General features: G+C 40.5%; 3 protein-coding genes across 3 annotated transcripts in view; 2 read left to right on the plus strand and 1 right to left on the minus strand.

Moving 5' to 3' along the window:
• Positions 1-5,582, minus strand: part of LOC109439777 (butyrophilin-like protein 3) — a 56,224-nt gene extending 50,642 nt beyond the window's left edge. Inside the window, exon 1 of the mRNA XM_074313376.2 lies at positions 5,555-5,582. Coding sequence (XP_074169477.2) covers positions 5,555-5,582 — 28 coding nt within the window. The remainder of the gene's footprint in view (positions 1-5,554) is intronic.
• The window catches only part of LOC141567351 (butyrophilin-like protein 9), a 390,425-nt gene that overhangs the window by 343,552 nt on the left and 19,400 nt on the right, over positions 1-27,473 (plus strand). The gene's annotated exons all lie outside the window — the stretch shown is intronic.
• On the plus strand, positions 5,581-25,797 carry LOC109439776 (butyrophilin-like protein 3). Its single transcript, XM_019720015.3, has 8 exons — positions 5,581-5,638; positions 8,389-8,736; positions 12,914-13,189; positions 22,893-23,006; positions 23,755-23,775; positions 24,295-24,321; positions 24,605-24,631; positions 25,214-25,797. The coding sequence occupies exons 1-8, from the start codon at positions 5,581-5,583 to the stop codon at positions 25,795-25,797; spliced, it is 1,455 nt and encodes a 484-aa protein (XP_019575574.3).

Raw genomic sequence — 27,473 nt, forward strand, 5'->3', positions numbered from 1 at the left:
GCACAAGGGAAGTAAGAGAAAAAATAAACATGTGGGATTACATCAAACTAAAAAGCTTTTTCACAGCAAAGGAAACCATCAATAAAACAAAAAGGGATCCTACTGAATGGGAAAAGATATTTGCCAACGATATATCTGATAAGGGGTTAATATCACAAATTTATAAAAAACTCACTCAACCTAACTCCAAAAAAACAAACAACCCAATTAAAAAATGGACAAAGGACATGAAGAGACATTTTTCTAAAAAGGACATACAGATGGCAAACAGAAATATGAAGAAATGTTCAACCTCACTAACCATCAGAGAAATGCAAATAAAAACCACAATGAGATACCACCTCACCCCAGTCAAGATGGCTATCATCAATAAATCAACAAACAACAAGTGCTGACGGGGATGTGGAGAAAAGGGAACGCTTGTGCACTGTTGGTGGGCATGCAGATTGGTGCAGCCACTATGGAAAACAGTATGGAGGTAACTCAAAAATCTGGAAATGGAACTACCTTATGACCCAGCAAACCCACTCCTAGGTATCTATCCGGAGAAATCCAAAACTCCAATTCAAAAATCTTTATGCACTCCTATGTTTATTGCAGCACTATACACAATAGCCAAGACATGGAAACAACCGAAATGCCCATCAGTAGATGACTGGATTAAGAAACTGTGGTACATTTATACAATGGAGTATTACGCAGCCATAAAGAAGAAAGAAATCTTACCATTTGCAACAACATGGATGGACCTAGAGAACATTATGCTAAGTGAAATCAGTCAGACAGAGAAAGACAAATACCATATGATCTCACTTATATGCGGAATCTAAAGAAAAGAATAAGTGAATGAACTAATCAGAAACAGTTTTGGAGACATAGAGGAAAAACTGAGGGTTGCTAGAGGGGCAGGGAGGTGGGGATAAGGGGAAGGTGAGAGGTTTAGAAAATAGTCGGTAACCACAAGATGGCCACGGGGTTTTGAAAATTAATTTGGGGAACGTAATCAATAATGTAAAGATGTTGTAGGGTATCCGATGGACATGTGTCCCATTTGGGAGACCACCTCGGGGATGATGTAGATGCCTGATCTCTGCACAGTACACCTGAAGCTGAACAATACTGAATGACAACTATAATTATATATATATATATATATATATATATATATATATATATATATATATATGTCTATTTATATATTTGTATGTATATTGTTACAGGACGTGGAGTACAGCATTAGGAATAGAGACAGTGGAAATGTATTGGCTCTGTGCGAGGTCAGAGGGATAGTGGAAAGGGGGAGGGGGATTCACACAGTGTGAGGGATATAAATGATAAACGTCTAAGTTTTGTTTTGTCTTGTGCACCTGAAACTAATAAAATTAAAATAATAATAATAATAATTAGCAAAAAAAAGACCTAATTATATGCTATGAATAAGAATCCCATCTTAAATATAATTAAATATGTGTTTTAAAAATAAAAGGTAAAAAAACATATACATGTAACTACTAGTAAAAAGAAACCTGGCATTAACATCAAAATTAAAAATTTTAGATAAATATATTATTTTTAAATTAAAGTTTATTGGGGTGACAATTGTTAGTAAAGTTACATAGATTGCAGCTTTATTTATCGTGGCCAAGACATGGAAACAATCAAAATATCCTTTGATAGATGAATGGATAAAGAAGTTGTGGTATATGTACACAATGGAATACTATTCGGCGGTAAGGAAAGATGATATAGGAACATTTGTGACAACATGGATGGATCTTGAGATTATAATGCTAAGCGAAATAAGTCAGACAGAAAAAGCAGAGAACCATATGATTTCACTGATATGTGGTATATGAACCAAACACAACAAAGAACAAGACAAACAAATGAGAAATAAAAACTCATAGACACAGACAATAGTTTAGTGGTTACCAGAGGGTAAGGGGGGAGGAGGGTGGTAGATGAGGGTAAAGGGGATCAAATATATGGTAATGGAAGGAGAACTGACTCTGGGTGGTGAACACACAATATGACTTATAGATGATGTAATACAGAATTGTACACCTGAAATCTATGTAACTTTACTAAGAAATGTCACCCTAATAAATTTTAATTTAACAAAAATTTTATATCTGAAAATAAAGACTGTATTATTTTTACTTTTTAGTTTTTATTGATTTATTTCTTTTCATGTCTGATTTTTTTAAATTATGGTTAAAAACACATAACACAAAATTTGCTATCTTAAACATTTTTTAAATTGAAAACACTTTATTTTTTTTCCTTAGAGTCTTTTTTTGTGTTTGCATCCTTAAAAAATATACTTTAAGTTTGCCTGTTTCTTTATTTTGGTATAGTTGACATACAATATTCTATTAGTTTCAGGTGTATAATATGGTAATTAGATATTTATGTACCTTACAATGTCATCACCACATTAAGTCTAGTAACTGTCTGTTGCCATGTAAAGTTATCATCACAGTATTATTGATTATATTGCCCTTCATCTTTTTTCTCCATTCCTCCACCCCCCTTCTGGCAACCATCAGTTTAATCACTGTTGCGATGAGTCTATTTTTGTTTCGTTTTGTTTTTTTATATTCCACATATAAGTGAAATTGTATGGTATTTGTCATTCTCTGACTTATTTCGCTTAGCATAGGTCCATCCATGTTGTTGCAAGTGGCAAAATTTCATTCCTTTTTTATTTAAGTATGTAGTTCAGTAGCATTAAGTATATTTACACTGTTGTACAAGCAATTTTTTTTGCTTTGTTTCATCATAGCCCTGAATGAGCCTTTTAAAATTTCTTTTATCTGTACTCTTTTGGATTTTCTACACTCAAAACCATATCACATGAAAATAATGACTGTGTTGACTTCAAATTTCCAGTACTTATTCGTTTGTGTCTTTTTCTTATCTTAAAGTGCCAGTTTCAACCTCCAGTACAAAGTTGAGTATAATGATAATGGGCAACCTTTGCCCTCAGTGGGAGAGGCTTCAATGCTACTTTTCCTAGGAGTTTTGTTGTAAGTTCTCTTCTCATCTCTTTCCTGTGAAACTCACATTGCTTACATTTTATTGACAAAGTGATGTTTCTAAAGGCCAATCACATGACTTCCTCTTCTTCAAATTTGTTAGAGGCCCTTCATAAGCTTTATGATAAAACTGAATGTGTTACCTTAGCAACCAGCACCTTTTATTACCCCCGTACCTTTCCTATCTTTTCTCCTGACCCTCCCTTAAATGAAGCTTTTATTACACTCCTGGAATTCGTTGACTGTTTCCCAAATATATACTACTGCTGCATTCCTTATGATTGTTATCCTCAATGACCTTCAGGTTGGAAAACCATTCCCTACTTAAATCTTCTTAGCCTCAAGGATCAGCTTGGGGGTTTCCTCTGCTGGAATCATTCCAGAATCTGGTCAAGTGTGCGCTTCTCTTCTGTGCTTCCAAGCAGCCAGCACAAGCACCTCTCAGGCACTTACAACATCTACTGAATGGAAGTTGTCAGTTTACTGCTCATCACTACTTGTATCTGTTAGGACTAGAGAGCAGGGACTGTCACTCATGGCTGTAATCTCACTGTGGAGAACCATTGGCTTCCGGCTTTGCAGTTAGAGGCTGTGCTCAGCTAATTTTCAGGCTGTCCTTTTCAATATAAGCATGTAAGGATAAAGATTTCTGTCTAAGAACCGCTCTATATGCATCACACAACTTTTGGAATGTAGTATTTTTTCATGTTTAAAAATTAATAAACTTTAAAAGAGCAGTTTTAGTTTACAGAAAAATTGGGTAGGAAATATAGAGTTCTTGAGTGCACAATCTCCCCTCTTAACACCTTACACGGTGTAGTACATTTGTTATACGATGAGCCAAGTTAATAAAATATTATTAAAGAAAATACATAGTTTATATTAGGGTTCACTCTCTCTGTTGTACATTCTATGAGTTTTGACAAATATCTAACATCATGTTTCCACCATTGTAATGTCATAAAAAATAGTTTCATGGCCTTAAAATTTCCCTGCATTCCTCCCTTTCATCTGTCTCTTCCATCTAACCCTTGACAACCACTGATGGTTTTACAGTCTCCGTAGTTTTGTCTTTTCCAGGATATATCATCAGAACCATATAGTATGTAGCCTTTTCACACTGGCTTCACTTAATAATATACATTTAAAATTCTCCCATTTCTTTTCATGGCTTGATATTTGATTTCTCTTTAATTGCTGAATAATATGCATTGAATGGATGTACCACAGTTTGATTATGCATTCACTCTTTGATGGACATTGCTTCCAAGTTGCAGCAATTATGAATAAAGCTGCTATAAACATCTGTGTACAGGGTTTTTGTGCAAATCAGTTCTCAACTCATTCGGATAAATACCAAGGAGCACACTTGCTGGATCATATGGTAAAACTATTTACTTCTGTAAGAAGCTATCGAACTGTCTTCCAAAGTGGATGTACTATGTTGCATTCCCACCAGCAATTAATGAGAATTCCTGTTGCTCCACATTCTCATCAACATTTGGAAGTCTCCATGTTTTCGATTTTAGTCAAAGAGTACTATGTTTACTATTGTTTATTCTACTTTCTAGCTTTTATTATTATTTTGTTTCCACCCATGAGTCACTTTAAATTACATTATAAGCAATATCTTAGTGTATCGGGTCCCCATGTTTTAAAATCACTTTACACGTTAATTGCATTCTGGTTATAGAATATGTTTTTCAGGTGGTATGTGGGGTAACTTGTTTTCTGATCTAGTGAGTGACCACTCTGTCAGTTTCCACATACTTGGCAAGACTGCATCTCTCTCACTGCAGGTGCCCTGGCTGAGTGTGTCTAATGAACGACGAGTGGGCGGGTCTTTGCCTTACCCTACAGGCTGAACCTGCCCTGGCACCTTTCCCAATACACTGGGTATTTGGAAAACAAGGTCCTTTATTATTCTAGCAAGTTCTTCTCCATTTGGCCTCATAATGAGACTCTTGGCCCTGAACTCAAGTCAAAAGAAGGGACACAGTACAAGTATTACCTCAGTCTGTGCCAGGAAATGTTCACCTCACCTGCTCTTGGTTACTCCTTGTGGAATGGCACCTATTTGTCTGCACAACCTGCTACCCTCTACTTGGACAACCTCTTTTTTAGGACTAGATTCCCACTGCCCATACAGTTCTACCTGCCAGAATGGACCTTAAGATAACCCTGCATGTGACACTCCGTTTCCACCCACACAGGGCACAATCTTGACCCAGGACAAACCCCTCCCAGTGTGCCCCAACCCCTTCTCTATCATTGCTTGCTTAGTCTGAGATGGATGTTTATGGCCGGCCAATAAATACAGTGATTCAAAGTGCAGAGTCCCCTCTCCCCTAACACAGGGGGCCATGTCTATATCGGGTGACTCTAAGAAGAACGGTGCAGGTTGCCATCAGTTCAAGCTCTGCCTCTTCAGGGCTCCTCACCTTCAGAAGCTGGGCTGACCCCTCTTCTCTCTAATTAGTCCATCCTCCTGTCCCTGCTGTCATCTGTTTCTATACCGTGACATCGGCCTGCAGACACATCCATGGCCCTTAGGGCCCTCGTGCTCACTTTGCTTCTCAGTCTCCTGGGGCTGGGCTCAGGTAAGCCTCCAGGGGGGACTCTCTCTGCCTCTCTTCTTGTTGGTTAATGCTTTGAGTTCTTTAGCTATATGATCACAGCACAGCGGGGTATGTCATCTTTCTTGTTTCCCTGATTTCTGCCCCAGGCTGACACCTATCAATGCCAGGGGCTGTGGGAAGCAGGGGGCAGCGGGAAGGTCTCAGGCACTGTGCCAACAGTGACAACAGCCCAGAACTCATGGCAAAATGTGCTGAAGAGGGGCCTGAGAGTGGGGAGGGAACACACCAAAAATGTGAAGGTGAATAAATTAAACGTTTATTCCAGGTGGGCTGTGGAGTTTAGGCAGGGGTCTCTAGTAGAACACCAGGTTCTGGCATGGGTGCCGGGGCAGATGGAGACACTGACTAAGATGTTTGGGGGAAAGATAATGGTCCAGCTGTGGACATGTTGTGTGGGAAACACCTGTGGTATGTGACCTGAGGGTGGGGGAAGGTGTCCAGATCTTCAAGTGAGGACGAAGTTGTAACCTGGCATAGTCTGAGAAGAAGTCCACTTTTCTTTCTTCTTCTGGTTATGGTCAACACAAAGGCTGGTGTGTAGGATGTTGAGTAACTGAATGAAGTACAAAGAGGAAGCTGGAGGCAGGAGTAGACCCCTCTCTGCACAGCCAGTGTCCATCCGTATAAGGTCCAGTCTGCACAGGTTCACTCCGCCAGTCATCTGCTATGTCTGTTGTGTAATCATGGAAAAGGAGAGAGAAATAAGGGCAATCAAGTCACGCTCGATGTTTCCACAGCCAGCAAAACCCATATGTCTTGTTCACAGGACAGCCTCTAACTGACATTCATTCTCATCCATTTTGTGACAAATTACTCTGACTGCTCTGTTTCCTGGAGAGGCAGCAGTGTGTTATGGAAATGAGCTTAGAAGCAGGAAGACTTTATTTTGAACCCTCATTTCCTCTGCTTATGAACTTTGTAGCTCATGACTCCGCCAGGTGTCCGTGTGCTCCTTGTGACAGGAGATGGCCTCACACCCTGATCAGGCTGCTGTGGAGATCACATGAGCTCATGTACATACAGTGGAGCCCAGCGTTTCATTAGCTCAGAGCCTGTGTTCAATGACAAACAGTTTCATCTCGCTGGTCCCCAAGGGAAAGAAGAGTAAAGCATGGAAGGAGCTACTGTAGGCAAGGAAAAATGACAGCAGCACTAAGGGCTGGCCAGAGGAACAGAGACACTCCAGAGAAAGTTTACCTCAGCTCGAGAGCCCCCCATAGCCCTGAAGGCACAACAGTAGCAGCCCAACTGACCTAGGCTGAGCCCCCAAAGCAAACCAGGGGCAAGGGTCTAAATACAGGTGGGCTGGTAAGGAGGTGATTCTGGGAACAAAGGTAAGAGAGTGGAGAGAGTGAAACCAGAAGGGAGGGAAACAAAAGAGGGTGTGCCAATAAGCAGGTTACTGACATGGAAACACCTTCTGAGGGGCCACAAGATGGCAACCCAGAATCATCCCAACATCCACTGCCTGCTGCCCCCCACTGGGAACATGTACCCCCACTACTGTTCAATTTTTAGCACTTCTGAGCTGCTCTGCACCAGACTGAGCAGGTTCCAAAGGGCAGAGAAAGCCCTCAGCAGGGAGCAGAGGCCAGGATACTGGGCAGAGCTGTCAGAGGGCAGGGATGTGCCCAGCCTAGTGCAGGAGGACTCAGGGTGGGGTGAAGGGGGGCCACTCAGCATCTGCTAGTCCAGGTCAGTGGCTGAACAGAGATCCTGCTGCGAAGTCAAATTTTATATCATAAGACTCTCCCTCAAAATGTTTGACAGAAATACATTTCAGAGAGATTATAAAACATATTTAAAGTAAGAAATAATGGGTGATAAAATTAAAATATTCACATATTTGAAAATAAGTGATCACTTTGTGAATTTCCATGTGCTTGAAAAGGAAATTTGCACTGTGACCCCCTTTTCTCTGATGAGTATACAAACCCCACCACACCCATCTATGCACGTCAGAAATGCATACATGTGAATTAATCAAGAGATGTTCCCAGTCAAAGAGGTGTATTCATAAAGCACACTCCATGGAAGGATAGGCACTATGAATTCACCAGAGAGCAAATCTCCAAAGTGAAAACTGCAAAATCTCCTCATCATGTTATCATATATGTCTCTCAGAATTTGGCAGAACAAGCAAATAAATAAAATAAGGAAACACAAATAAAGGATTAACCTATGGACAAAGACATTCTCTCCTTGTACCATTGAAATGTTTATAAGACGTAATCATATGCTTGAAGGAAACAAATTGCACCTAACTGGAGATTTTATTGTTAACATTCCCCTCCTGGAAAATGAGTTATCTTTAGCTTTTAGCAAAGAAAATGAAAAGGGGTTGTTGTGGGTGTGTGGTGAAGCAGACAGGCAGAGGCGAGAGAATGTGGGTATAGATTCTCCTCCACTCGGAGGGTCTGCCTATGGAAAGTCTCTCATGCCCCTGATTAACTTAGTCAATCTCTCTGAACATTGTGTTCTCATCTTGGAAATAGGAATGTCAATAACATATGCATGTTGTGATGTTTGTGATACAGAATGAAGTAACAGATGTGGAAGTGCTCTGTCGAGTGTAAGGAATATACAGATGCAGGGCACTGGGTTTGGAAAGGAGATAACCATGAATGGTGCACCCCTGGGCACACGCCGGCCATGAGTGGGACACACTGACAGGGTCTTTGCTCAGTTATCTCTTGTGCTTCCTTCCACAGGCCAGTGGAAGGTGATGGGACCACACAAGCCCGTCCAGGTCGTGGTCGGGGAGGACGCAGTGTTCTCGTGCTTCCTCTCTCCTAAGACAAGTGCGGAGGCCATGGAAGTGCGGTTCTTCAGAGATCAGTTCCATGCTGTGGTCCATCTCTACAGAGAAGGGAAAGACCAGCACAATATGCAGATGCCAGCCTATCAAGGGAGAACTGAGCTGCTGAAGGACTCCATAGAGGAGGGGCATGTCTTACTGAGACTAAATAAGGTCACTCTCTCAGACACTGGTCTCTATGGATGTTGGTTCAGATCCCAGAATAATGACCATGGAACCACCTGGGAGCTGCAGGTTTCAGGTCAGTTCCTTCTTTCAGAGAACTCACAACTTTGTGTTATGGTAAAAACACTTGGGACTTCATGTCATATACTGAAACAGGAGTCTTTTTAAAAATGTTTTCATGTCATTCAGGAAGAAGATAGCATCCTAAACTATCAATTCTTTCTGTTTTGTACATATGGCTGTCTGTCACTTTTTTTGCATGTGTACATTTATGTAACTACCACCACATCAGGACATAGAGCTATCCTCATCACCCCCATTTCCTTCTGCTATGCCTTTGTAGTCTCGGCCACCCTCCTCACCCACCATCCTCCCCAACCCCTGGCAATCACAAATTGGTTCTCCATCTCCATGATTCTGTAATTTCAGGGATGTTATAGGGGTAACTTAAGCTTGATGGCAGAGTGACAAGACCCCTTTGTTTCTCCCCTTAAAGTCACAACAAGTCAGACAACTATAATTCAACAAAGGATCCCCTGCTCACTATACAAACTCATCTGAGAGATCCACACATCAAGACCTCTGAAGGCAGGCGTATGAAAATAAGTGGGGGAGGTGGGAAAGGGGACTCACAAAGATGGGGACACCAGACACAGTCAGGCACTCACTGTGGCCCCAACTGACAAAGTAGTGGTGGAAGTGCCAGGCTGTAGCCTTTGTACAGCAGCCTGTAGGTTAGGAGGGGCAGAAACAACATTCAGGCCTGAGTAGGCTGTGCCCATTGTGGCTAAACCTGGCAACAAGTGCAGAGATGATACAAAGAAGTTTGGCAGCCATGGACTAACTGCCGCCATTACTAGCAAAAAGACAAAATTGCACACTCACAAACCCACCTCTCCTTGCTTAACCCATGACACCCACCACTCATGGTGGAACCTGATAGAGGCAGTGGAGATGCCTTGGATAGAACAGAGTATCTTGCAGTCTCTGTTTATAGGAAGGCAGCATGAGGAACCTACAGGCCTGGAACCCATCACCCAACACATCCCACCATAAGGGTGGTACTCTGAGACCGAGACAACCAGAACATAGAGGGGACATCAACCCCCTCAGGGAATATGAGACATTTTCCAAGACCAAGGGGACCGCCCCCCCCCACCACCACTGAGATCCCAGATGTGCCAGAACTATAGGTAAGAGAAAACAAAATCTTGTGCTATACCACTACCTGCTGGAAAACAAATGAAACACCTCTACTGCTCAGCCTGCTGGATTGTTCAGAACAAACAGTATTTAGAAGGAATAGAGCTCAGCTCTCTACCTCAAATGCCCAGACAGAGACACAATCCATCAAATACAATGAATAATCAAGTAACAAGGAAATCAAGGTAAGAAGATAACTCAGAAAGAAAATGAAAAGACTCCTGAAAAAAAGATATGGAAGACTGTGACTTTAATGACAGAGAATTCAAGATTGAAACTATGAAAAGATTCAACAAGATACAAGAAAATTCAGGCCCTTCAGTGAACTTAGAAATAAAATCAATTAGCAAAAGGAGTACATTACCAAAGAGATTGAAACTATAAAAAAGAACCAAATAGAAATTCTGGAGCTGAAGAACTCAATCAATGAGATGAAGAATGCATTAGAAAGTCTTGGAACAGAGCAGACTAGATAGAAGAGTGAATTAGCAAGCTCAAAGATAGAAATCTAGAAATGACTCAGGGAAGAAGAGAGAACAGAGCATTTTCTAAAAATGAAAGAACTCTAAGAGAACTATCTGACTCCATTAGAAAGGGCAATGTAAGTATAATAGGTACACTAGAAGGAGAGGAGAGGGAGGTGGGAACAGAGAGCCTATTCAAACAAATATTCAATGAGAACGTCCCAGATCTATAGAAAGAGCTAGACCTCAAAATCGAGAAACTAACAGAGCATGTAATTATGTCACTCCAAAAAGGGCTTCTCCAAGGCACATTATTTTAAAATTGTCAAAAATTAATGACAAAGAAAGAATTCTCAAGGAAGCCATGGAAAAGAAGATGGTAACCTTAAAGTAAATCCCATGAGTTCATCATTGGATTGTTCAGCAGAAACGCTAAAAGTTAGGAGACAGCAGACTCAAATATTCAAAAATCTTGAAAGAGAGAAATAACCAACAAAGAATAATATATCCAAGAAAGTTATCCTTTAGATATGAAGGACAAATAAAGGCTTTCCCAGACAAACAAAAGCCGAGGGAATTTACCACCACAAGACTTTCATTACAAGAAATGCTGAAAGGAGCTCTTTTGTCTGAAACAAAGAGGAAAAAGTGTAGAAAATTTTGAGTAACATGACAAACAGACAAACAGACGCAGGAAATTGCAACTTTATTTCAGAATAGGGTGTTAAACACTTAATTATAACATGAAGGTTAAACGGGAAAAGGAATTTTTAAAAAATGTAACTTCTACAATTTGGAAATAAACACCCAACACAAAAAAAATGATAAATTGTGACAACAAAAACATAAAAGGGAAGGAGGAAAAGGACTGAACTGGTACAAGTGAATGAGGATAAGATGCAACCAGAAGAAAAAGGACGATTTATTTATGAAACACTTATTTTTACATAAACCTAACTGTAATCACAAAACAAATCTAGAGGTGAGACACGTAACATAAATAGAGGAAATGGAGAAGAGAATCATAGAAAGTCACCAAACTAAAATAGCAGACAGGAAAAAAGAAACAATGGAGATACAGAGCATGCAGAAAACAACAGTTAAAATGGTTGTATAAGTCAATAATGGTTGTATATATCAATAATCACCCTAAATAAAAATGGCCTGAACCCACCAATCAAAAGGCACAGAGTAGTGGGATGGATTAAAAAACAAAACCCAACTGTCTGTTGCCTTCAGGAGACCCATCACAGTAACAAAGAGAAAAAATAGTCTCAAAATCAAGGGGATGTGGCCCATAAGATGTCCGGCTGTCCTGTGTTGGTCCTCCAGTCCTGGGACCCTAGTCAGTCCACCTACCTCTTTCCACCTTTCAAAGTTCTCCTATGGTTGCCTCTTGTGTTATTTCCAGGTTTGTAATTCTATGTAGAGGGAGGAGCAGGGACAGATTAGTCTATATCATCTTATTGGAACCCCCTTCCTTAGTGCTTACACCATAGTTCCTTCTTTCATTCACTCAACAAACATTTATTTGGCTCCATTTATTGGGCCCAGGCCCTGGAGAATGGAAGAGAACAGCACATTGTGGGTAAGTTTTGTTTGGGTGGGGGAGATGGCAATAAGAAATTCTCAAAAAGAGGTTACCCCTGTGTGGGGTACTCTCCATAGTCTCTCAAGTCACAAGTCTGGAGGTCAGGCGAAACCCTCCCTCATCCTCTTGTTAGTCCTATGAAATCTATGTCCCTGCACCTGTCTCCCCTTCTTACAGTGTTCTATTCCAGACCTTCTCATCTCTCACCTGAGGGACTTCAGTGACGATCTGTCTGGCTGCTTTCCTTCTAAGTGTTCCCACTGACCCTCCTCCCCCTCCTGGGGTGTTCTCTAAGATGCATCTCTTCTCACAACTCTAACCTGGAAGCCAGCCAACAGCTCTGCGGTGACTACAGGACAATGGTCCACATTCTTTATGTCAGTGCACTCATCCATGTCCTGCCACTGTCCCTCCCCCAGACCTCACACCTTTCCCCTCTTGCACATCACAGTCCTGACGTGCCGATGCTCATAGGTCCTTGGGCATAATATGTCCTGTCCACTCCTCGTGCTGTGGTATGTACTGGGCCGTCTGCCTGTCATGCTTCTCCCTTTTTCTCTTTGTTCACTTTAAAACCTTTTATTCATCTGACACAGCAGAGCACAAATGTCACCTCCAGGAAACCATGACTTCCGTTGACAATCACTGTCTCCTCAGTGCTAACTTGACCATGCTTCCTATCTGCACACTTCATAATGACGTGCATTTGTTAATAGTTGTCTCCTTTTTTAGTCAGCAAGTTCTTCATTAGAATGGATTGTCTTACTCCTTCATCATATTTAGTGTTTAGGAATATCCATGTACATAGTAGCTGTTAAATAAATGTTGAGTGAACAAAGACCATGGAAAGGCTTCCAACTGTTATAAGTCTATGTGTGTGTAAGAGAGAAATGGCCATGGGGGTGTGGTGTTACGTACTTGGTGAACCTGGCTCAGAACTTCTGTGGCCTTGGAAAATCATCTTTGCTTTCATCCCTTTCCTGTTTTCTCCCCAGCATTGGGCTCAGCTCCCCTGGTTTCTATCATGGGATATGTTGATGGAGGCATCCAGCTACTATGCAAGTCCTCAGGCTGGTTTCCCCAGCCCACAGTGAAGTGGAAAGGCCCCAACGGATATGATTTGCCCTCAGACTCAAAGGTGAATGCAGACAGACATGGCCTGTTTGATGCGGAGACTTCCCTTATAGTCCAAGAAAATGCTGGGAGTATATCATGTTCTATCCAGTACCCTGACCAGAGCCGAGAGGTGGAATCCAGAGTATGGATAAGAGGTGAGTGGGGAGGAGGAGGAGGTGAGAGGGAACGATGAGTGTTTGTGTAGTCCAGAGGAAGAACAGGAGCCTCTATTTCAGGGTTGTTGTGTAGTATTGTCCAATTTTTTTTTAATTTATTGGGGTGACAATTGTTAGTGAAATTATACAGATCTCCGGTGTACAATTATTTATTACTCATCTATAAATCCCATTGTGTGTTCACCACCCAGAGTCAGTTCTCCTTCCATCACCTTATATTTGATCCCCCTTACCCTCATCTCCCACCCCCCACCCCCCTTACCCTCTGGTAACCACTAAACTATTGTCTGTGTCTATGAGTTTCTGTTTCTCATTTGTTTGTCTTGTTCTTTTGTTGTTTTTGGTTTATATACCACATATCAGTGAAATCATATGGTTCTCTGCTTTTTCTGTCTGACTTATTTCACTTAGCATCATACTCTCAAGATCCATCCATATTGTCATAGATGTTGCTATATCATTTTTTCTTACTGCCAAATAGTATTCCATTGAGTATATATACCACAACTTCGTTATCCATTCATCTATCGAAGGACATTTTGGTTGTTTCCATGTCTTGGCCACCATAAACAAAGCTACAGTGAACATTGGAGCACACGTGTCTTTATGTATAAAAGTTTTCAGATTTTTTGGCAGACACCCAGGAGAGGAATTGCTGGGTCATATGGTAATTCTATTCGTAATTTTTTGAGGAACCTCCACACTGCCTTCCATAATGACTGCACCAGTCTGCATTCCCACCAACAGTGTATGAGGGTTCCTTTTTCTCCACAGCCTCTGCAACACTTGTTACTGTTTGTCTTGTTGATGATAGCCATTCTGACAGGGGTGAGGTGATATCTCATTGTGGTTTTGATTTGCATTTCTCTGATGATTAGTGCTGTTGAGCTTTTTTCATATGTCTGTTTGCCATTCGTATGTCCTCTTTGGAGAAATGTCTCTGCAGGTCCTCTGCCCATTTTTCAATTGGGTTGTTCGTTTTTTTGTCGTTGAGTTCCATGAGTTCCTTGTATGCTTTGGATATTAGCCCCTTATTGGAGGCACTATTTGCAAAAATCTTCTCCCATTCAGTTGGTGGCCTCTTTATTTTGTCGATGGATTCTTTTGCTGTGCCGAAGCTTTTAAGTTTCATATAGTCCCATTCGTTTATTTTAGCTTTTACTTCCATTGCCTTTGGAGTCAAATTCATAAAATGTTCTTTGAACCCAAGGTCCATAAGTTTAGTACCTATGTTTTCTTCTACGCAGTTTATCATGTCAGGTCTTATGCTTAAGTCTTTGATCCATTTTGAATTAATTTTGGTACATGGTGACAGATAGCAGTCCAGTTTCATTCTTTTGCACGTGGCTATCCAATTCTCCCAGCACCATTTATTGAAGAGGCTGTCTTTCCTCCATTGTATGATTTTAGCTTCTTTGTCAAAAATTATCTGTCCATATATATGTGGTTTTATTTCTGGGTTCTCAATTCTATTCCATTGGTCTATGTGTCTGTTTTTCTGCCAATACCATGCTGTTTTGATTATTGTAGCACTGTAGTACAAGCTAAAGTCAGAAAGTGTGATACCGCCAGTATTGTTATTTTTTGTTAAGATTGCTTTGGCTATTCTGGGTCTTTGGTGGTTCCAAACGAATCTGATGATTTTTTGTTCTAGTTCTTTAAAAAATGCCATTGAGATTTTGATGGGGATTGCATTAAATCTGTATATTGCTTTGGGTAATATGGCCATTTTAACTATGTTGATTCTTCCAATCCATGAGCACGGAAAGTCTTTCCATTTTTTTGTGTCTTCTTCAATTTCTTTCAAAAGTGTCTTATAGTTTTCAGCATATAGGTCTTTCACATCCTTGGTTAAGTTTATTCCTAGGTATTTTATTCTTTTTTTAAAAATTTTATTAAATTTATTGGGGTGACAATTGTTAGTAAAATTACATAGATTTTAGGTGTACAATTCTGTATTACATCATCTATAAATCCCATTGTGTGTTCATCACCCAGAGTCAGTTCTCCTTCCATCACCATATATTTGATCCCCCTTAACTTCATCTCCCACCCCCCACCCCCCAACCCCCTTACCCTCTGGTAACCACTAGATTATTGTCTGTCTATGAGTTTATGTTTCTCATTTGTTTGTCTTGTTCTTTTGTTGTTTTTGGTTTATATACCACATAGCAGTGAAATCACATGGTTCTCTGCTTTTTCTGTCTGACTTATTTCGCTCAGCATTACTCTCTCAAGATCCATCCATGTTGTCACAAATGTTCCTATACCATCTTTTCTTACCGCCGAATAGTATTCCATTGTGTATATATACCACGACTTCTTTATCCATTCATCTATCGAAGGACATTTTGGTTGTTTCCATGTCTTGGCCACCGTAAACAAAGCTGCAATGAACATTGGAGCACACGTGTCTTTATCTCTAAATGTTTTCAGATTTTTTGGGTAGATACCCAGGAGAGGGATTGCTGGGTCATATGGCAATTCTATTCGTAATTTTTTGAGGAACCTCCACACTGCCTTCCATAACGGCTGCACCAGTCTGCATTCCCACCAAAAGTGTATGAGGGTTCCTTTTTCTCCACAGCCTCTCCAACACTTGTTATTATTTGTCTTGTTGATGATAGCCATTCTGACAGGGGTGAGGTGATATCTCATTGTGGTTTTGATTTGCATTTCTCTGATGATTAATGATGTGGAGCATTTTTTCATATGTCTATTTGCCATTTCTATGTCCTCTTTGGAGAAATGTCTCTTCAAGTCCTCTACCCAATTTCAATTGGGTTGTTTGTTTTTTTGTTGTTGAGTTGCATGAGTTCCTTGTATATTCTGGAAATTAGGCCCTTATCAGAGGCACTGTTTGCAAAAATCTTCTCCCATTCAGTTGGTGGCCTCTTTATTTTCTCAATGGTTTCTTTTGCTGTGCAGAAGCATCTAAGTTTCATATAGTCCCATTCGTTTTTTAGCTTTTACTTCCATTGCCTTTGGAGTCATATTCATAAAATGCTCTTTGAACCCAAGGTCCAGGAGTTTAGTACCTGTGTTTTCTTCTATGCACTTTATTGTATCAGGTCTTATGCTTAAGTCTTTGATCCATTTTGAATTAATTTTGGTACATGGTGACAAACAGCAGTCCAGTTTCATTCTTTTGCATGTGGTTATCCAGTTCTCAGCACTGTTTATTGAAGAGGCTGTCTTTCCTCCATTGTATGATTTTTAGCTTCTTTGTCAAAAATGGTCTGTCCATATTTATGTGGTTTTATTTCTGAGTTCTCAATTCTATTCCATTGGTCTATTTGTCTGGTTTTCTACCAATACCATGCTGTTTTGATTATTGTAGCCCTGTAGTACAAGCCAAAGTCAGGAAGTGTGATACCTCCATTATTGTTCTTTTTTGTTAAGATTGCTTTGGCTATTCGTGGTCTTTTGTGGTTCCAAACAAATCTAATGATTTTTTGTTTTATTTCTTTAAAAACTGCCATTGGGATTTTGATGGGGATTGCATTAAATCTGTGTATTGCTTTGGGTAATATGGCCATTTTAACTATGTTGATTCTTCCAATCCATGAGCACGGAATGTCTTTCCATTTCTTTGTGTCTTCTTCAATTTCTTTCAAAAATGTCTTATAGTTTTCAGCATATAGGTCTTTCACATCCTTGGTTAAGTTTATTCCTAGGTAATTTATTCTTTTGGCTGCAATTGCAAAAGGAATTGTTTTTTGTATTTCTTTTTCTGAGATTTCATTGTTAGTATATAGGAAAGCAGTGGACTTCTGTACGTTGATTTTGTAGCCAGCAACTTTACTGTGTTCGTTGATTGTTTCTAATGGCTTTTTGGTGGAGTTTTTAGGGTTTTCTATACACAGCATCATGTCATCTGCAAAGAGTGATAATTTAACTTCTTCATTCCCAATTTGGATGCCTTTTATTTCTTTCTCTTGCCTGATTGCTCTGGCAAGGACTTCCAATACTATGTTGAAAAGCAGCGGTGATAGGGGACAGCCCTGTCGTGTTCCTGAATGTAGAGCAAAGGGCTTCAGTTTTTCACCATTAATTATGAGATTAGCAGAGGGCTTGAAATATATGGCCTCTATTATGTTGAAGTATTTTCCTTCTATACCTATTTTATTAAGTGTTTTAATCATAAATGGATGTTGTATCTTGTCAAATGCTTTTTCTGCATCAATTGATATAATCATATGATTTTTGTCCTTTATTTTGTTTATGTGATGTATTACATTGATGGATTTGCAGATGTTGAAGCATCCTTGTGCCCCGGGGGTGAACCCCACTTGGTCGTGATGAATAATCTTTTTAATGCATTGTTGTATTTGATTTGCTAGAATTTTGTTTAGGATTTTTGCATCGGTGTTCATCAGAAATACTGGTCTGTACTTTTCTTTTTTTGTGCTGTCCTTACCAGCTTTTGGTATCAGGGTAATGTTGGCCTCATAAAATGAGTTAGGGAGTACTGTCTCTTCAATTTTTTGGAAGAGTTTGAGCAGAATTGGTATTAGATCCTCTTTGAAGGTTTGGTAGAATTCACTAGTGAAGCCATTTGGTCCCAGACTTTTGCTTTTGGGAAGGTTTTGGATGACTGATTCAATTTCGTTACTGGTGATCGGTCTGTTTAGATGTTCCAGTTCTTCATGGTTTAGCCTTGGAAGGCTATATGTTTCTAAGAACTTGTCCATTTCTTCTAGGTTGTTGAATTTGGTGGCATAAAGTCCTTCATAGTATTCTTGGATGATCCTTTGTATTTCTGTGGTATCCGTGATAACTTCCCATTTTTCATTTCTGATTTTGTTAATTAGTGTCTTCTCTCTTTTTATCTTAGTGAGTCTCGCCAAGGGTTTGTCAATTTTGTTAATCTTTCCAAAGAACCAGCTCTTTGTCATATTAATTTTTTCTATTGTCTTTTCGTTCTCTAGTTCATTTAGTTCTGCTCTGATTTTTGTTATTTCCTTTTTTCTGCTGACCTTTGGTTTCACTTGTTCTTCTTTCTCTAGTTCTTTAACGTGTAACATGAGGTTATCTATTGGGGATTTTTCTTCTCTTTCTTGAGATAGGCCTGTAATGATATAAATTTCCCTCTTAAAACTGCTTTCGCTGCATCCCAAAATTTTTGGTAGGATGTATTTTCGTTGTCATTTGTTTCTATGTATCTCTTGATCTATCCTCTAATTTCTTCTTTCACCCAGTCGTTCTTTAAAAGTATGTTGTTTAATCTCCATGTATTTGTGTTTTTTCCTGCTTTCTTTTTGCAGTTGATATCCAATTTCAAAGCTTTGTGATCAGAGAATATGCTTGGTATGATTTCAATCTTCTTAAATTTGCTGAGGCTGATTTTACGTCCCAATGTATGGTCTATCCTTGAGAAAGTTCCATGTAGACTAGAAAAGAATGTATAGTCTGATGTTTTAGGATGAAGTGCTCTATATATGTCAATTATGTGCATTTCATCTAATGTGTCATTTAGGGCTGCTATTTCGTTATTTATTTTCTGTTTGGATGATCTATCCATAGCTGTCAATGATGTATTTAAGTCTCCTAGTGTAATTGTGTTTTCGTCAATTTCTCACTTTAGTTCTGTTAGAAGTTGCCTGGTATGTTTTGGTGCTCCCTGATTGGGGGCATAAATATTGATGACTGTTATGTCTTCTTGTTGTATAGTCCCCTTTACCATTATGAAATGTCCATCTTTGCCTCGTGTTATCTTTTTCACCCTGAAGTCTGTTTCATCTTATATCATTATGGCTACACCTGATTTTCTCAGGGTACCATTTGCTTGGAGTGTCAATTTGCACCCTTTCACTTTGAGTCTATGATTGTCCTTGTAACTGAGATGTGTCTCTTGGAGACAGCATATGGTTCGGTTTAGTTTTTTGATCCAATCTGCTACTCTGTGCCTTTTTATTGGTGAGTTCAGTCCTTTTACATTAGGGTGATTATTCATATGTGAGGATTTCCTGTCATTCTATCTTTACTTTTCTGGTAAGGCTGTGTCTCCATTGTTTCTTTGCCTTTTTGTTGTTGTCTATTATTTCTGAGTGGTGGTATTCTATGATGTTTCCCTCTGTTTCTTCTTTTATTACAGTATGTATTTCAGTCTGGATTTTTTTTTAGTGGTTACCCTTAAGTTTATGTAACAGAAAGTTTGATATTTAGAGTATTCCATTTTTTTCAGCATGCTTACATTCTCCATTCCCAGTTCAGGCCTTTCCTCTCCCCCTTTTTTTGTTTTGGTTGCTACAAATTGTCTCTGTTGATGGTGGTCGAATAGCCTCCTTTAGTATTTCTTCTAGTGCAGGTCGTGTATTAGAAAATTCCCTCAGCTTCTGTATGTCTGGAAAGATCTTTATTCCTCCTTCATATCTAAAGGATATCTTTGCTGGTTATATTATTCTTGGCTCATAATTTCTCTCTTTCAATAGTTTGAATATTTGGTTCCACTCCCTCCTGGCTTGTAGAGTTTCTGCTGAAAAATCTGATGACAATCTAATGAGCTTTCCTCTGTAGGTTACCGTCTTCTTTTCGCTGGCTGCCTTGAGGATTCTTTCTTTGTCGTTGATTTTAGACAGCTTCAATACAATGTGCCTTGGAGAAGGCCTGTTGAGATTGAGGTAACTAGGTGTTCTATTTGCTTCTTGGATTCGAGGATCCAGTTCTGTCCACAAGTTTGGGAAGTTCTCATCGACAATTGGTTTGAATATTTTCTCTGTTCCCTTCTCCCTTTCTTCTCTTTCTGGTATGCCCATTATTCTTATGTTGCTCTTTCTGATGGAGTCAGAAAGTTCTTGTAGAGTTCTTTCATTTCTTTTAAGTCTCAAGTCTCTTTCTTCTTCCATCTGTGTAATTTCCAGGTTTCTATCTTCGATGTCACTGATTCTTTCCTCCATCTGGTCAACTCTACTACCTAAGTTGGCTATTTCATTTTTAATTTCTTCTATTGAGTTCTTAATCTCCAGAAATTCTATTTGGTTCTTTTTTAAAATTTCAATCTCTTTCTTAAAATGCTCATGCTGTTCTTTGTGTTTCTGAGTTCATTAAACTGCTTTTCTGTGTTTTCTTGCATCTCGTTGAGTTTTTTCAGGACTGCAATCTTGAATTCTCTGTCATTTAAGTCACATATTTCTATATCTTTAAGTTCCTTTTCTGGAGACTTTTCACTTTCTTTCTGAGATGTCTTTTTGTCTTGGTTATTCATGGCAATTACTGATTTATTTTTTCTCTTCCTAGACATCTACAGGAGTTGCTTCTGCAACCGGTTGATAGGAAGAGGTCTTTCTTTGTTTTCCAGTACATTTTGGTTGAATGTTTTATTTTCCCTCTGACTGCAGCCTTTTTTTCTCTCTCACATGTTAGTGCTGTTTTGTCTGCACTATTCCAGCTTCTCACACAATGGGGGGATTCCCTGGGAGATGGGCTTCTCCTCTGTTAATAGTTCGCCTGGGTCACAGGGCGCAGTGTCTGTGTGAGTATGCAGAGAGCTTTTGAAGTTCCAAAGCTCTTCCTGCACAAGATTCAGAGTATGTATGCTCAGCAGTTCTGTTTATTCCTGCAGGGATCCACCCAGATAGGGTCGCCAGGGGCAGGGTGAGTTGTGAGAGGTTGCCCAGAGCAATGGCAGCAACCACCACCACAGCCAGTCGTGCTTTCAAAGCTCCTTCACTTTGCCAGAACTAGTTGGGCTGCGTATCTGTGTATGCGGTCCACAGTTCTCAGAACAGCCAATATTGTGTTCTTTTGATCTGACACTGCTACTGTTCTGCTTCTAGCACTGGGCAGGTGGGGTAGGGTGAGCTCTGGGAGGGTAGAGAGGGGGCGGCTGGTCTCAGTGCCTAAGGCTTCCATTCTCTGCTCGGCAGTGAGGGCTTAAACCACCATTTTCAGCCTTCTTCCCTCAGTCTTTTCTCCGAGGTCTCTGCCATGAGCGTTGGGTTCAGCCGTGTTATATGCTGTACCCTCAGCCCTGTGGGCCATAAGCGGAGCCCTAGCAGTCCGAGTGCTTCCTTCTCCCACAGCTGCAGTAGTTCCAGGATACAGCAAGCTCGGAGCACTGAGCTAGGTCTGCGTCCTGTGCCCGCACGGCTCTGTCTCTGCACTTCTCCCTTCCCTCCTGCCCCGCTCTCGCGATTCCCCAACCTTTAGGTGAATTCAGTGGTGGGCTTCTTCGTCTTGCCTGTCTGCTATGCAGGGAGTCCTTTGTGGAGTTATTGTTGTTCGATTAGTTGTAAATTCCAGGGGAGCTTTACAGAGGCTCACCTCACGTCGCCATTTTGATCCGGAACCCGTATTGTCCAGTTTTAATGATTAGTTTTCAAAGCCAAAGATCCATGAGGTATAAATATAATATCATAAAATTTGATTATGTGGAAACAATCATTTACAATGCAGTGGATTAGAATCAATTATTTCCTTCTTCACATGATCATCTTCATGGTGCAGTCCTCCAAAATCAACATACACAAAATTTAAGAAAGCTAATTTGAGGGATAAAGGGAAAAGAATGTTTGCTCATTAAAAAAATAAATGCATCTAAATAGGTACTAAAACATTACTCTGTGAAACAGAATATAATAAAAAGTAGATAATTTCTGAAAGGATTTAAAAATAATAGGATAATTAATGTAACCCCAAATATGTCAGTAATCACAATCAATATAAAAGGAGTTAATTTGCCAGTTATAAGACAAAGAATGTCAGACTGGAATTTCAAAAAAAAATCTCAATGGTTGCAATTCTTAGAGGAAATTGTAATACAATGAGCTATTGGCTGAAACATTTTAAAAATAGAAAAAGCGTAACAGGTAAATGTTAACAAAAGGAATGCCATTGTAGATATATTAGAGTCAAGAGAAAAAGTCTTAAGGAAAAAAAGCATTATTACGATAGTTATTTCAGAAACATAAAAAGTTTATTCACTAGAAAACTATAAAAATATAAATATATGTACCTTATAGTATACCTCAACATATACAAAGCAAAAATCAACAGAAGTATATATTTATATATGTATATAAGATGTAAGGTTGTAGAATATTTGACATAAAAATTAACAATCCTAATCTAATAGACATTCTTAGAACAAGACTTCACCCACAAAAGTCATTATTTTGAAGCACACATGGAATATTTACGAACTTTCACCAGTTACATGCACATAAATTTGCAATCAACTTGTCTAGTTCTAAGAAAACACTATTGAGATTTTCAATAGAGTTATATTGAATATATAGACCAACTCTGGAATAAACCGTATCTTTAAAATATTGCCTCGTTAGATGTATGAAGTTACACTGCTGTGGTTATTTTAATTGTTCCTAGTGTATTTTAATACATTTTATGTATCTAATAAAATGTTTGCAAACTCTTACAAAGATGTATAAAATAGAAGCAACATTGCATGTAATAGCCTGTGAAGGAAAGTTCATTCAAATAAATGATGCCCGCAGAGTTTTTATCTGTTTAGAAGACAATTAAATTGAACTTCTACCTCATTTTATATACTAAAATAAAATCCAGATGGAGCAAGAACTATGAAGAAGTACGTTTTAAACATGTACAAGAAATTATAGAAAATATATTTTCAATCTTGGGGTATGAGACGATACCTTAAATGAGAATCAAACTGCTTTTACTGTTCAGTGGTATATAAGGGGTCTGTGGAACTATTTTTCAGGGGCAATTTTCCAGGCCGTATCCTGGCGTCTGATATCTATTCTACTGGGAGTATTCCTCTCCGTCCTGTGTGTTGGTGTCCTTGGTCTGACAATTTCCTTCTACATATTCAAGGGTAAGTGAGAGAGAGAAGCAGGGGCCCGTGGCTTACTCATGCTTCCAGCAGGGCAGGGATCAGGGATGCTCCCACACAGCTCCCGGGTCTGTTATTTCAGCCCCAGTCTCCAGGGCCCTATCACCTCGGCCACAGCACCTACAGTCCTCACCCCACTCCAGGCTGGCCGGAAATGGCTTCCTTAGGAAATGCCAGCCTATCAGGACCATCTTCTTCACAGAGTGCCCAGAATTAGGGAAAGAATGATTTTCACTACCTGTAGGGATGATATAAATTTATAACATCACCAAGACTCCAGCAAAACAGTTTAAATTACTTGAAAAGACTTCATAACAGAATAAACAGAAGCAGACAAGATAAATTAATATTCAGTTTCAATAAGAGTTTTCACCCCAATAACTTGTTTTTTCCTCCTTGGAGATGATACTGTTCCTTGAGAATGTGTGTCATGATCCCATCTTCACTCCAGCTTCTCTCATATATTATCATCCCTTCTCCCTGATGACCACCATCTCCACATCCACAGGACCCCACATGTCAGCCCTTCCTTTCAGCATTCTGATCGCTTCCTTTACCCCAGATAGAGACAGTCATTACAAGGGTTTGGCGATGGGGGCTCAAAAGGAGAGTTCTAGAAGAACCCCATCATTCACCCTGAGCAGCTTGTCTCCCTGAGCAATGAGCCAGGGCTGTGTTTATACCTTACACACTGCTGTGTCCACCACTGGATATTCTGTTTCTGTTTCAGGGAAAATCTGGGCAGATTTGGGTAAGTGTCTTATCATGTTCTGAGCCTTCCCCACAGTTCTCCTGGGTCCCTCCTGTTCCCCAGTTTGACCCACCTGGGGGCTGTCTGGGCTCCAGACTGGACGGGAAGGATATGCAGGCCAATGAGGGCAGCTGTTTCAACCTCCCATCCATTGACTAATGAACGGATGCTCAGACAGGTAGGCAGGTAGGATGGGCATTGGGATGCTGAAACTCCTTAAAACTGTCTGTACATTTTGCCCTTTGGTACATTCTGTGGGGAGAAATACTGTAGATTTCATGAGCTCTCTGCGGGCGTGGACCCAGAATGGGAAAGAGCCTGGGGGGCATCTCCCTCAACCTCCTGCCTGGCTTGATACTTAGAGACAAGTATTCCAGGCTCCTATCAGCCCAGAATATTCTGCTTTTTGTGTCATGGAAAGACAAGAAATGGGGTAAGAGTGTTGTAGAGCTTTCCTCTCACACTCTCCCTGGGCCCCTGTTCTGTGATTTCATTCTCTTCTGTGTTTTTGGTTTTCAGACCAGAGAAGGAAGCATGGAGTAGCAGGTGAGAGAAGCTATTCCCTCCACTCCCATTATCTCTCCTTACAAGTCCCTAGTTTATGAATCTTGAGACCGTGAGGCCCTGTGTCTCTGCAGAGACAAGCTGGTGATGGGGACCCTGAAACTGCAGATGCTGGGGGAGGTGCATTTGTAGAGAAACCCATGTCCTTCAGCAGATCTGGTGGACCCAAGACACCCACAAAGGTTAACCACCCTGGTCTCCTGTCTCCCTCCCTCCTGCTGTCTACCTGAGCACTGACCCTCCTTCTCTCTCTGCTTGTTTTCAGAGCTGAGAGAGGCCCGGAAACATGCAGGTACCAATGTTTGAGAGGGTAACAGTGGGAGAGAGCTGCAGGTGTGCCTGGGAGAGGGAGCCGAGCAGAGAAACAAGCGGGAACAGGAATAATGAGACACATTGTACTGCAGATTATAAATCTATGAGGCATGACCCACCCCAAGGGGCAGCTGCCCTAGACCCACTTCTTGGCCCAGGACTAGAAGGAGAGAGGATGGGAGCTGGGTCAGTCAGGATAGGGGTCAGAGGCTAAGCTCCAGGGAAATGAGGGCACTGGTGACAGGCCAAGGGGATGGACTGAGGGGAAAGGAGGTGAAGTTTGTCAGTTTTGAGGACAGCAGGAAGCTGGTTAGAGGGGATGATACAGGTCTCATAAAGTCTAATACTGAGCTCACGGTTAAGCACCATCAGGCACTTGTGAGGCCCTAGGGCCCCATTGAAGATGAGGGAGGGGCAGGGGTCTGTGTCTGATAGAGCCTCTGACTCTGGGACCTCACCTGATCCCATCCTGAACCAGTTTGCAGTGGGAGGGGTTGATCTCTGCATCCAGCCCAGGTCCCTCCTCAGTAACTCGTGCTCTCTCTCCCCCACCACACCCCAGTGGAAGTGACTCTGGACGTAGAGACGGCTCACCCCCAGCTCCACATTTCTGATCTGAAAACTGTGTGCTATAAGAACACTCAACAGGAGATGACCTACACGGACAAGAAATTTAAAAGGAAGTGTGTGGTGGCTACTCAGGGATTCCAGGCAGGAAAACATTACTGGGAAATAGAAGTGGGGCACAATGTAATGTGGTATGTGGGAGTGTGCCGGGATGACGTGGACAGAAAGGTGACACATGTGACTTTGTCTCCCAACAATGGGTACTGGGTGCTTGGACTGAATAGTGAACATCTCTATCTCACATTTAACCCTGATGATACCATCCTCTCTCCAAGAAAACCCCCTACACGAGTGGGGGTCTTCCTTGACTATGAGGCTGGGACCATTTCCTTCCTCAATGTAAATGATCAGTCCTTCATTTACACCCTGACACATCAGTTTAAAGGGTTATTGAGGCCCTACATCCAGTATTATGGGAGTGATGAGAAAAATGTGACTCCCATAGTGATCTGCCCAGTGTCCCCACGATCAGAGAAAGGAGCACCTTGTGACACAGACAAACTGGAGCCCTACCCATAGGTGACCACACCCTTCCTGTCCAGGGTGGTGCCCAGAGGGAATCACACCTCACACTCTCCCTCAGGACACTGAGCTTCCTCTCAGGCCCCAGAGCCCTGCAGCAGACAGCAGCATGACTTCCAGATGAGGCGGCTGGCCCATCCATGTGGGGTCAGGGGTCATGGCTGCCCTGAGGCTCGAAGGGAAGAAGGTTGATGGTGCATTTAGTTTGGACCAACTCTACAGCCAAAGAACCTTTGACAATAAGAAGTTCTCGGGCTCGTCACCTGTAAAACAAGGACAGGAATTCCCACTCAGGGTCGAGTGAAGACCAGAGATAGTGAATGTGAGTCATGCTGCCTCTTGTAGGTGTCCTGGCATTAGTGGATGATGTGTTCTTTATATTAAACTTTATTGACATGATCTCTGCTTATTTATTTCATATTAATTCATTTTCCTCTGTTCCAAATCACCTGTGGAATAGCTATTCACCTTTCTGTGCCAAGCCCAAAGAACTGATGAGGAAGGAGGATGTCCCAGCTCATTCTATGAAGCCAGCACGACTGGCTGATACCAAAACAGACAAACATATTAGAATAATATAAACGAAACTATCAATTCTTATCCTTCAAGAACGTAGTTGCAAAAGTTTAAATAAAATTTTAGCAAATTGAATTCCACAACATATTGCAAGTATAATACATTACTGCCAAATGTGTCTATCTCAGTAATGAAGGAATGTTTCAATACTCAAACATTAACCAATGTAATTCACCACATTAACAAAGTACAAAGGAAAATCATGTGATTATCTCAATAGATGCAGCAAAAAACATTTGACATATTCAGCATCCATTACTAATAAATCTTTCAGCAAAGAATATATAGAGATGGCTAGTAAGTCCACGTAGATGAGGGAGGGCTTACTACATCCTTGGACAGTAAGAAAATGCAAATTAAAACCACAATGAAACACTATTACTACCTATTAGAGTAAAACTAAAAAGACTGATCATCCCAGTGTTGACAAGGCTGTGGACGGACTGAAAGGCTCATACACAGCTGGTGGGGAGATAAAATGGTACAGTCACTTTGGAGAACAATTTAGCAGTTTCTTTATAATGTAAACAGTCCCTTACCATGTGATTCTACCAGTTCACTCTAAGTATTTTGTTTAAGAGAAAATGAAATACATTCCTCTACAAATCTGCACATGAATGTTCACAGCAGCTTCATTTCTGGCAACCAAAAGTTTTAAATGATCTGGATGCTATCAATAGATGAAGGGATAAACAAATCTTAGTATATCCAAGCAATGAAATGCTACTCAGGAATAGAAAAGTATGAACTATTAACACACACACACAAGGATGAATCCCAAATTATTATTCCAACAGAAAGGAACCAGGCAAAACAAAAAACACACACAAACAAAACAAAACAAAACCCTCAAAAAGAGTGCATACTGTATGACATTGCTTGTATAAAAGTCTAGAAAATGCAAACGGATCCCCCCTGACAAAAAGCACATCAGTGGTTGCTAGGAGGGGACATAGAATAGAAGGGATTACAAATGGGAACAAGGATGCTCTTAGGGTGCAGAAATGCTCACTGTCTTCTTTGGGGTGATGGTTTCATGGGTAAACACACAAATCAAAACATATCAATTAAATACTTCACGTATGTGCAGTTTATTA

Source organism: Rhinolophus sinicus, chromosome 5, assembly GCF_057876585.1.
Source record: "Rhinolophus sinicus isolate RSI-liver-muscle chromosome 5, RSI-T2T, whole genome shotgun sequence".
Lineage (NCBI taxonomy): Eukaryota > Metazoa > Chordata > Mammalia > Chiroptera > Rhinolophidae > Rhinolophus > Rhinolophus sinicus.

Coding starts and splice junctions, on each gene's coding strand:
- LOC109439776 (XM_019720015.3), top strand. CDS start 5,581: ATGGCCCTTAGGGCCCTCGTGCTCACTTTGCTTCTCAGTCTCCTGGGG. Junction 8,737..12,913: donor CTGGGAGCTGCAGGTTTCAG/GTCAGTTCCTTC, acceptor TTTTCTCCCCAG/CATTGGGCTCAGCTCCCCTG. Junction 23,007..23,754: donor TTCCTTCTACATATTCAAGG/GTAAGTGAGAGA, acceptor TTTCTGTTTCAG/GGAAAATCTGGGCAGATTTG.